The sequence below is a fragment of the Cyprinodon variegatus genome, unplaced genomic scaffold (genome assembly GCF_000732505.1).
Source record: "Cyprinodon variegatus isolate N-32 unplaced genomic scaffold, C_variegatus-1.0 Scaffold194, whole genome shotgun sequence".
Lineage (NCBI taxonomy): Eukaryota > Metazoa > Chordata > Actinopteri > Cyprinodontiformes > Cyprinodontidae > Cyprinodon > Cyprinodon variegatus.
This window is the reverse complement of record NW_015150647.1, coordinates 1,107,985-1,120,253: the sequence shown is the minus strand read 5'-3', so window position 1 is coordinate 1,120,253 and position 12,269 is coordinate 1,107,985. Positions and strand designations below refer to the sequence as shown.

The 12,269-nt window shown below is 36.8% G+C and overlaps 1 protein-coding gene across 3 annotated transcripts in view; it reads left to right on the top strand.

Annotated features, from left to right (window-relative positions):
- Positions 1-12,269, top strand: part of robo1 (roundabout guidance receptor 1) — a 278,848-nt gene that overhangs the window by 28,747 nt on the left and 237,832 nt on the right. For all 3 annotated transcript variants that reach the window (XM_015379556.1, XM_015379555.1, XM_015379558.1), the window contains exon 2: positions 4,269-4,387. In XM_015379556.1, coding sequence (XP_015235042.1) covers positions 4,306-4,387 — 82 coding nt within the window. In that variant the 5' untranslated portion in view covers positions 4,269-4,305. The remainder of the gene's footprint in view (positions 1-4,268; positions 4,388-12,269) is intronic.

Sequence of the window (12,269 nt, the reverse complement as noted above, 5' to 3'; positions counted from 1 at the left end):
AACCCCAACTCCATTCTAATTTTTATGCCACTTTTTTATTTTGATCACTCATTTTATTTCGGATTACTTATGTCCATGTAATCTTCTACAGTCTGATTATTTTTTGTTTTTCAATCTGAATACATTTTAATCTTTTTTGGAGATTTTGTGAATGTAAACATAGCTATTGGATGCTTTTGAGTTAATGAAGGAAGAATTTAGAGCAACCAATGAAAGCAGGGATACATAGGGGAGAGAAATAATTACCGAAAATGGAGTTCAACTGTGAATGAAAAAAAGAAGAAAAATATAGGAAAATGACAGAAAAGCAGAGATTTAAAGTAAAAAAGTAAAAAGTATGAAGAAAAGAAAAAACAAGAATATACTAAGAATCAAAACACAAAGAAACAACAGCATGAAGAAAACAAAAGTCGGTTTTGTTCCCGTGTACATTTTACTGTTAAAAAACAATTTTATGCTATGGTAAACTGACACTTGTCGAGCACTAGGGCCAAGCGGAAAACTGCTGCACAAACTGAAGCTCATTTTACAAATACCTGATGCGCCCCTGAATAGGGTCTTTTATTGAATGGTCACTGCGCTGCAGAAGTCCTACGCGATACTGTAATTAAAACTGTAAGGTCTCAAGCCTTTATCTCTGCTTTCTGGTACTTTTTGAAGTTTTTAGATATCTTAAACAGTCCAGGAGTTACGGTCTTAGAGAGAAACGTGGATCTGTAAAAGACATTTTCTTCTCTTGGGTCATGTAATCTAGAAGGGTTGTTATGAATTGGTGTAATGTAAGTGTATGTGTTTGGTTATTAGACTTGCAGCTAGAATGTCTGCAAAAAAGAGACATAAGTGACCTCTTTAAAAGTCAAAGTGTAAGTTACATTTTAAAGAACTGTACAACACCCCACCTAAAACACCTTCACTGGCTCCATAAAGGCAGAGATTGACTTTAAGCTCTTCCTGCGCCATATAAAGCTTTCTATAACCTTGCAAAGTATTTTTGTTTTATTGAAAGGGCTGATAAATCAAATATATTATTATTAATTATTATCATTATCATAAAAAATATATATATAATCAATGTGATTTTATATATCTGAACTCGTAATAATTCTAAAACTATGTGTTTTTAATGTACATTGATTGTTGCACCTCAAATAGTCCAATTGTTCACATCAAGCATCTACATATTTGGTCAGAAGAGGGACAGCAGAGATGCAAGAGAAAGTGGAGGAAACAAACACAGAAAAACTACTAGAAAACACACTGAAATTACATGAAACAGTTATATTAAAAAATTCATGACCCCTCATTTCCTCTCATTTATGCATATTTGATTGATGGCAGAGGAAAGGGAGATCCATCACAAGGTGGGAAAACACAGGCGATCGGGTTGTTTATATTTCAACACGGAGCACAAAGGGCAACAGTTACTGTAGAACATTGTTCCTGTTATTTATTCCAATCTGGATTTCTTTTTCACCTGTAATTGATTCAGCAGTGCCCCCCTACAGTCGATGTCAGACACATGACAATGTAGCCTGTGATAAGAACCAGCTCTGCTGCCAAATAATCCTTTCTTTCATTTAATCACTGCATGTGTTGGTCTTTTAGCTCTGAAGGAACCATATTAACTGTTCTTCATCTGTCTCGATGGAAGACTAATGTAGACAGTCATTGTTTTGCTGCCTTGGAATTCACAACAAAAAAAGTCCATCTTATTTGAGGTGAAGCATAGCCAATTGTAGCAGTGTGTCATGCCTCAGGAAAATGCTGCAAAGAAGAAAATCACATTCCACAGTTGTGTTTGAGGGGGAGTCTGAAAAGAAGGAAAATGCTAGACATATAGGTGCCGGGGCTGTTGGGCCTTCTAGATGTAATCAAACAGGTGAACAGGTTGCTCCACAGATGGCTGATCCAGAGAATCCTCCTATTTATTTCTCCGCTACAGACGGTCTCTTTCACTGTGTGCAGGTGATGACGGCATGGTGTCTCTGTCTTACACACACTACTGAACTCTAAGGCTTTTGTCTCTCTTGTCTGATATCGGTTTAAGAGGCATTTGTTGTGTGCACTTGTCTAATGCTTCAATCTGTCTGGTGGAGTAGCAGGCCTATTTCTATCAAAGCAGATGATGTGTATTTTGGAAGAAATTGAGCTTAGCCAAACAAATAAAAGAAATATAGTTAAGACAGAAATATTCAACCTAATTATTTCATTGTAGCGATATACTGTAAGTGAAAGATGTCCATAAATGCTGATACCTATGGCCCGACTAAAAAAGAAAAACCTGTATTAATTATTTCTAAAGAGTTGATGTAACTTGAATATTGTTAACATATGATATGTGCATGTCCTAACTCTGTAGTTATGGGACTTTTAAAAAATATACTTTATTTCACTGTCAGTCAGGTTTGCATTTTTTCTATCATTGCATTTCAACTTGTTTTTTTCTTTTGGTGTCATGAAATAGTCTGTTTTGGTTTGAATCTCCTCTTTATTCCATTGATTTCCACTCAATGATTAATATAAAAGGCTTTTACATGCAGAACAACTTTGTATGAGTAAAGGATTGTAAGAGTCACCAATGGCTGAAATATGTGTCAAGACCACTTTTAGCCATAAAAACTCAGACAGTTTTAATAACATTAATAATTTAGGAATGTTGGATGACTTAGAACTCGCTATCTATAAAATATATACTGTCACCGACAAATACAACCTCACACATATTCTCTGTAATTCAAGTATCAGTAAACTCATCAAAAAGTCATGTATAAATGCTTCCTTAAAGAAAAAAAGGAATTCTGACTGCAGCTATTTCAAACGCTATGTCAACACAGCAGTAACATCTGAACTAAATCCAATCTTTTCTGTGAGTCATGTCTGACTTTTTCATGTCATGTCAGATCTTTTCACATCCATTCACACCAACTTCTTTACAGCAGCAGCATCGCTGATTACTTATTAAGTGGTGGTTGTTAACAGCTGGGCCCTGTTTTTCATACCTTCCCATGATACTGTCAGATCCCATCATTCAAGAGATTAAAAGTAAGACACTAGAATCTACTATTATACTTTTTACCTCTGCCAAGGAGGTTATGTTTGGGGAGTGGCCACCTCTGGTTAGGACATAGAGCTTAAAATCCTGAGGTTGGGAGTTCAAAACCCATTCCCACAGACTGCCACTCTGGCTCTCTGAGCAAGACCCTTAACCCCCGATTGCTCCCTGGGGCCCCACGATGACAGCCCACTGTTCCCCAAAGGGATGGGTTAAATGCTGAGGTGCATTTCTCCAATGTGAGATCAATAGATAATTTTTTTTTTTTTTTTAGTTTTTAGGAAAGTTTGTGTGTCTGCGTCTCTGTGTACAAGATAATATGAAAAGTTATGGCCGGATTTTAGTGAAAGTTTTATCTGAGATGTCCCTCATGCCAATCTATTAATTTGGTGATGGTCCAAATCATAATCAGGATACAATATTTTTTTAAAGGTGCTCTAACATTGTGAGATAGGGATATTGGATGGAACAAGCAGTTCTCCACTAAACTAGTGGGTGGCAGCAGTGACTATTGACAGCCTCAGCATCGGGCTCGAAAGTTCTCAAGGTCTTTATGTGAAAACAAAAACACAAGAAAATGGAACATTGTTGGTTTGTTAGCAGGATCAATTAAAATCTTAGAAACGGATTTTATGGAAAAAATTTTACCTGAGCTGCGCCTCATGTCATTGAACAGTTATTTTAAATTTGTCAATGATCAAGATTATGTTCTGTGTAGGTGTGAGTTACTATTTTGGGCAAAATTTACTTTGCTCTCGAAGTGTTGGCTTGTTTTTTTTCAAAGCTTTATTTATCAGTTCCACTGATAGTGACATCCTTCATTTAATCTATAAACATTGTGCAACTGTGTGTCATCTACATTTTCCCGCTGCTTTTTGCTTCTAACACCTCAACCATTCAGATCGTACCATCGCACAAGGAATTGTAAGATTTTAAGCGACCCTGCTAAAAAGGTCTGATTTGGGGGAAAAATCAGGACTGAGCATCAAAACTTGCTGTTTGAACAAAGCCTTAGTGTTATCCAGTTTCTATAATATAAAGCAATATAGTCTGAATGAATTCTAACTATGCCATGATTAATTAATCCTGCATTTTTTAGAAATGGTGAGTGAATGTATGTGGTGTTGAATTAATTAAATATTATATAAAACTTTTGGAAACTGTAAAGATTTTCCCAACCAATTCCTTAACAATTTTCTTGTTTTGTATTTCCTAGTTTTACACAAAGTGATGCCAGCATAGTGAGCACCGTAATGCGTGGCGCTTGGTTGGGGACCACCCCCATCTTAATGATGGTTCTGCTGGCTCAGGCCGAAGAAGCTCCTTTAGCCCCAGGTAAGATATTTGATGTTATTTTCAAACTGGCATGTCCTCTTATGAATAAAGTTCACTGTGTTCCATTTCCATGATTTGTCTGTGTCCATCAGTCTGTGTAATTGTGTGGTTATTGTATGTCTGACACCGATGAAGACTGCAAATTATCATTTAACTTTTTTCTATAAATCAAAGTTGATATAGCTATATCACAAAAATACTATTATGAATGTAATTTAGCTTAAAACGTGATGTACTACTGTTAACAATGACATATTTAAGAGGCCCAAACTGGTATCTTCATCCTCTTCAGTTTCAGTTTATCTATTTTTTTTTGTTTGTTCTTTTTTTTCTGGCGGCAATACCTACATCAATAGCTGTGTCCCTTTTATGGACTCTAAAGGAAAACCTTCTAAGGGTTCTTTTTGTTTGTTTTTTTGTACAGTGACTTTCATTTGTCCTTCTGCCACAAATACTAGATTTATGAAGCCTATGATTCCTATTTACAAATTATTCAATTTTAGCCGTGAAAATCTACTGCTGCTTCATACTCGTGGATGCTATTTGGGTGTATTTTCTTTTTTGAGATTTCAAGGATTCTTTTACTGCCATACCATCTCACATTTTTATGGGTTTTTTTGTGAAAAAAATTTTGAATCATCTTCCAGTATAATAATTATAATATTTAAGAAAACAAGAGAAAGGGATGAAGCTGAATCAAGTGCAGCTTGAGTTCAGCAGTCCAACAGCTACATAGTAGAAAGGGTTTCTGAGCTTGGAGGTTTTGCTGTGGATGCTCCTCAGCTGTCTGCAGGAGGGGAGAGGCTGGAACACTCTGTGTGCAGGTTAGGTGGAGTCCTTCATGAGGCAGAGCACCCTCCCCCTGCAATTTGATGGGTAGAAGTCCCAGATGGATGTAAGGGTACCCCCTTCAATCCTCTCTGCAGCTCTAACCACCCTCTACAGAGCCATCCTCACAACAGCTGTATTGTTGCTGTGCAACCCGGTGATACAGGTGCAAAGATCTATCTCCCGAGCAGAGAATGTGAATGGAGCGGAGCACCACACAGTTCCCACTCCCCGCTCAGGAGGATGTTCGTTGCCACTGCCACTCCGGTGAAATCGCTACACGCTCGCTCAAATTTTCAGGAGATGGCATTTTCTGACATTTTTCCTTCATGTAATTATGCCAGGGCCCTGGGACACACAGCGTTTGATTTAATGATGTGACCGATACATGTGTATTGTTTTATTTAACTGGCTATTAAATTATCGCACTGTTTCCCAGCTGTGAATGTAACACCCCGCTCCTTTCATATTGCCCCGAATATCCTATTTAATTACTAATTTATTTTACTAGACTACATTAAAAAAGATCACTACGCATCCCATTGCAAATGAGATAACAGCGTATAATGCATGTATGCGATCCATCCATCCATCCATACATCCATACATACATACATACATTTTCTTCCGCTTATCGGGGGCTGCAGTCTAAGCTAAGAAGTCCAGACTTCCCGATCCACACACACTTCTTCCAGCTGCATGGGGGGACCCCGTGGCCACAATAGACCAGCTCAGGGACATAGTCCCTCCAGCGTGTCCTGGGCCTTCCACGAGGCCTCCTCCCAATGGGACATGCCTGGAACACCTCCCGAGAGAGGCGACCAGGATGCATCTGAAACAGATGCCCGAGCCACCTCAGCTGGCTCCTTTCGACATGGAGGAGCAATGATTCTACTCCAAGCTCCTCCCGGGTAACAGAGCTTCTCAGCCAATCTCGAAGGCACAGCCACCCTCTGAAGGAAACTAATTTCAGCCGCTTGTATTCGCGATCTTGTCCTTTCGGTCATTATAAAGATCTCATGACCATAAGTGAGGGTGGGAACGTAGATCGATCGATAAATCGAGAGCTTTGCCCCCCCGACTTAGCTCCCTCTTCACCACGACAGTCCTATACAGCGGCCGCATCACTGCCAACGCTGAACCGATTCCTCTATCAATCTCACGCTCCATCCATCTCTCACTCCTTAATAATACCCCGAGACTTTGAACTCCTCCACTTAAGACAAGGACTCTCCCCCAAACTGAAGAGGGGAGTCCACCTTTCTCCGGTGGAGAACCATGGCCTCGGCTATATATATAATGTAATATAATGTATGCAATCCATTTTCCAAAACATGCTCTTACAACAACAAGCACTTCCTGTAAACAATTCACATTGATGCAAAGGGTTTTGTCTCTGCACCATGGTTCCTATTGTTCAACCTCCTCTCTTTATTTGGACTAATCACAGTTTATTATGTGTCCCACTGCTGCTATGTTGTCTGGAAACAACTTCCTGCCTGGCTTGCTAGATTGCTAGTTAAGCTAGATTACCATTCCCTGTAGTTTTAATGTTTTCCCATACTTGTTCTTTGTTCCAACGATCAATAAATCTATAATATTTGAAGCTTGGGAGATTGTTTTACAGTGCTATTGTCCTGTAAACTTGTACACAACTTTATCCCTGACCTGGTTTTCAGCTTTTAGATTTTTGTTTTGCAAAACTTATTTGTTTCAAAAGTGCAAGTCTACAGTCAGTCTCATAGAATGACATCCCAGCCCAAAAGGACCTCATACACCTGCTTAACCCTAACCCGTGACTTATTACAGATTCACATAAAATCTAGTAATTGAGGGTGTGCTTTGGTGGCTCAGTGGTTAGCGGATACGGCCTTAGTCCTCGACGCAGGTGACCCAGGTTTGAATCTGGCCTGTGGTCCTTTCCCGCATGTCTCTCCCCCTCTCACATACCCCCTTTCCTATCAGCCTACTGTCCATAAAAATGAGCCACTAGTGCAATTTAAATCTCCAAATAAAAAAAAAAAAATAAAATCTACTAATTGGATAGAGCATAAACTTAATTACTTCCAAACTTTTAATACGTGCAATCATTTAAATTAACTGCTTTAGTTTGAGATATATTTTATTTATGTATTTTTCTCACTGTATTATCATATTATTGGTAAACACAACATTATCTGAATTAGGAGAAATTCTTTGAACTGCTTGAAGATGGTGACACATTCCTTAAGGTTCATCTTACTAATTCTGGTGACATTACACTAAACGTCTATGGGTTATTCTTTTTTAATTCATTAGATCAAAATGCAAAATTTTTCCTATCAAATATTCTCAGATAACATTATATTGGTGTTCTTTCTTTACTTCATAAAATTATAGTTTTCACCTGCAGCTAATGAAATATTTTTTTGGTTTAAATATGCAGGAAACGCTCTTTATATGCCTGTTGACTTTGATTTGGTGAGTCTAAATTACAACAAACTAAAATAGAAACTGAAATTAAAATATCTCTTGTTTATATGATAATTTATGTAGAATTGTTTTCCACTGTTAATTACCTATTATGATTTCAATGTCTTAGCATGACTCATAGCATTGCCTGAAACCCTTTCCTTCAACCTGGATGAAATAAGAAAAAGACCCACGCTATCTATGTTTATTGTAATCACATTTTGCAGTCACCATAGTTACACAGTGTTGCCATCACTCCGTTAGCATCTAGTCCTCATAGGGCATGGTGACGGGCCCCCACGGTCCTGCATAGAAGGGAGGCTTTCTTATTCTAGTATGTGTACTCTTTGTATTACCTTTCACCTTTTATTCATTTTCTTTACATGGCATCCGTTCATGCCATCAACTCCTCCTTTTTCCTCTATTTTCTTCCCAGAATTATCTGCAAAGCAATTTATCTGTCAAATGCAAGGTGGTATGTTGCCTCATGTATTCAGATTAATAAGTATCCGTCTATATGTGTATGTGAAGGCACTATAATTACTCTCAATAACATAATTAGCATCTAATGATTAGTAATCTCACTGGCATTGGTACACTGTAACAACACCATGCATATTCCTATATGATCAAATAAAGATATAAAAGATTTTTTTTTTTCTTACTCAATCATATATTCTGAGAAAATTAAATTCCCCTGTCATTTCAGGTGTCAGATATTGTGTTAGAAAGAACATTCAAATTTTCCTCTCTTATGTGAACTGGTTGCAGCCTGAAGCCGTTTGTTCATCCTTTGTAAAAATTCACACCAACCAAAGAACGCTGTCAGGTCTGAGGTGTGTACTATACTTACAGCATGTGTCATCATATTAAACAAGGAATTTCCTAAATACTTGGATTCAGAGGGCCTGGATAAAAAAATAAAAATAAGAAATAGAAATCTGTCTCCCATTTTCTGTTAGATAAAGACAAAAATGAAGGCTTCAGTTTGATATGTATCTTTTTGCATATGAATTGATTGACCTTTTCCTTAAGCAGATATATTTTATGCCCTACATTTGATTGCCTTTATTTGTTTTCTTCTATCAAAGTAATTGTATCCCTTTTTTTATTGTGGGGGTTTTGGTGCACATAGCATTTTTTCTTATAATTATAAGTAATGTGCCATTTTCCTGAGTGCACACGCGCTTTCACTCACATTACTTTATTAGAATGTATATTTGCGATAGGTCATTCTTCAGTTAATAAAACATGATCAATACTCAAGCAGGAAGTTGTAATATCTCTTGCAGTATGTTTAGCTAATGATAGGAAACTCAGAATGGTTGACTGATGTGTGCGATGCTTCATTCAGTCATATCCATTTTAGGGTACAAAGGATATCTTGAGCAGCTTCTGTGCTCCATCTATGTTTGTCGATAATGCAATTAAGTCTTGAGCAGATGGCAACATTTTGACAGCACTTAGAGCTTAATTTACAGCCACAAAACAAAGTGAATCTGAACTAGCTCTACTATAAGTAGTACAGGCATGCCTTAATTTTTACATGTATTATGTTTATAAGACAGGCCTTTTATCCTGTTTTACAATGTTTAAAAGATGCATATATATTTAGTTTTATAAAAAGTTGTAACCAAAAATTCCCTTTCTTCTATATTACTACAATGAGCATTTTCTTTTAATTAGAGCCTCAGCAAACAGGGCCGTTACCCCTTCCTCTGACATTTACTTTAGCTTTCGCCTACTTGTTAAGATGTGTAAACACCACAACTTAACTTTTTCTCTTCCCATAATGGGCAGAAGTCATCTTATAAGGAGATTAATTAATCTCAAGTTTTCTCTTTATTTTCTAACACTTTCCAGCATTTATTTAAAGACCTGTTTTTTCACCTCAGGTTCAGATTGGTATTCTCTTCTACTTTGTTCCGCAGGCTTCCCTGTATAAATAAAACAGTTTAGCACTGTAAACAATAGAGTCTGTGTGAAGCTACCACTGTTGCTCCAATTTAAGAAAAAGAAACAAAAAAATTTGTCCCTCTTCTCTGAGCCTATTTACTGTACCTGCGAAAATAACCACTGGAAAAGAATGGAAATCTAGATCAGTCATTTTTTATAAAAATAGGTGCATTTGTTCTTGAATTGAGGAGGTAAGTGAGACGCTTTGACAATGAAACTAGTGAATTTACATTTAAAATAAGAAAAAAAAACAATTGCAATGTCCTATTTCAAGTGCATATTATACTCATTCCACTTGGAGATAATTTTACCTACTCAAATTAAGGGTAAATACACTTAATTTAAGAAATGTTGACTTATTTCTTTATTGTTTTTACAGTGTATTCCCAATCATCCTGCAGTCACAAAAAAAATATCCAACTATCAGCAGCAATTGTGTTAGATGTCAGCAGTCTCCAACCAACCTCACTCACCTGTGTTAGTCATGTCCAGACTTCTTTGATTTTCGACACCAAGTATTTGACATCTATGCTGTTTTTTTTTGTTTGTTTTTTTGTCTGTGTTAGGGAGGAAGGTGTTTCGGGGGTCTATAGTAGTTAGAATTTTACTGATATTTATATTCCATTACCTGTTAATCCAGAGACAGTGGACTTGTAAGCTCACTAGGCTTTTTTATTTCCTATGTATAAAAAGATCAAAAAAATAAATTACAACCTTTCTTACAACAAACATAGAGTTTCCCAAATTGATATATAATACGGTTTTTGGCTTACATAAACATGCCTTTATGGGTTCATAATTATAGTTTGCACTTTCTTTTCAAAACCCAATCACATTCTGACAACAGTTGGATAGCACTGAGCAAGTGTATCTTCTACAAAATATATTGTTGCTTTCTGATGTCATAAAATCATCTCTTGCAGTTGATGATTTAAAAACTTCATAGATGTTATTGTTTATTATTTGTAGCCACTTCCACTGTGTAAAAAAATTGAATGTTCATTGCATTGTCTCATAAAATATTATTTGTTTTTCTTAAATAATTTATGATTGTTCATTGTTGTACAATAGATATTCATCAACAACGGAGTGATATTGCTTTTTAAGTTGATTTTTTTGACAGCTGGACTCCATAAGACAAGAACATCAATGATTTTTGTTTTATAGCATCATTTTAAAAGTTCATAATACCTTCTTTCTCCTAACGGAAATTATCCTCTGCATAAAGTTGGCGTCTCAGCTCATGTTTCACTGATGGTCCCTCTTCTTACCTTTCTATTAAGTATTCAGCTTGCATACTACCCTGAGGGTGATTAAATATGTGGTTAATACAGCACCATGAGAGTATTGAATTACACAAGAGCCACGCTGACCTTTTTAAATTACAGAACCAATTGTGCAAGACGGCAGAGGAAGTTTATAACAGGTACTGCCAAGATCGAGCCGGGAGGAGAATGGATCTGCTGCTGCTGTCCTGCTGACGCTTTCCTTATTAGTGTTCTGCTCTATAAGCACCCTATTTGACACTCTGGCTTTCCTCCTATTGTCTTAGACTGTGGCTCATTTGAATTAATTTTTCGCCTCACTATATTTTGTGTACAAAAACCCATTAGGTTATTCTTATAGATGAGCTGACCACGCAACACCCACACACCAATATGACATTTAATTTCATTGTTGATGAGACTTGTATCATTCTTGACGCACAATGGAGCTTGACTCAATAAATCTTGATCAGAGGCCATTTTCTGAAATGCATCCTAGTAAGCATATTGGGTGTGCTGATATCTGAAGGTCGCCTCCATTCCCTGATTTAATTTAAAGCTGAAGCCAAAAAAAAAAATAATAAAAAATGAAGCAGACTGCTTAGGCATCAAGCTCACAAGTCCATGGAGTCAATGCCATTTTTCAGAGATAGTTATAATCATCTTCAATCCCTAGCGAGAGAATTCAAAGCCTGCCTGGCATCAGTACAGCAATCTTTGCTTGGCAGAGGGCAGGAAAAGCTTTTTGCCAATGAAAAAGTCAAAATGAAATACCAGGGCATTTAATACTCAGTGCATGTCTCTCTTACTAACTTTCTGAAGTGATTCCCGGTTTCTTTGTACCGCACTTTGCAGAATGCCCGGGAATCATTTTTGAAGATACTCATTTCACCACTTTTGCACTTCTTTCTCTGGAGAGAATGTGATGTTATTGAGAAGGAGGGAAGATTGAAGACCTGGCCCATATTTAATGAAATTTTCGAGACAAAATGTTTTGTTTCGGTGGAACCATACAATTTAGTTACACCAGACGATCCATTAAGACACATTGAACAGCTCTGTCAAGAAGAGTCTTTTTTACCAGCCTCTGAGTATTGAATAGTTATTTATGAAAGTAAAACAGTCTTAATTTTTCTAAGCTTTAAAATTTACAAAATTTGTTTCATTTAGGACTTATTTTGCTTTGTCATAAGTGTGTTTATAAAGAAAAATAACTACATGATTTTGTTTGTTTGAAACAACATTAAGATCATGACTAGGGACAAAAATGTTAGCCAAAGCGTGACCTTCTGCCATATTCTCTTGTTGGCCTTAGGTGACCATAAAAAGAAGGTTTATTTAAACTTTTTTTCTTCAATATTGTCTTGCTTTTTGCTGCCCTT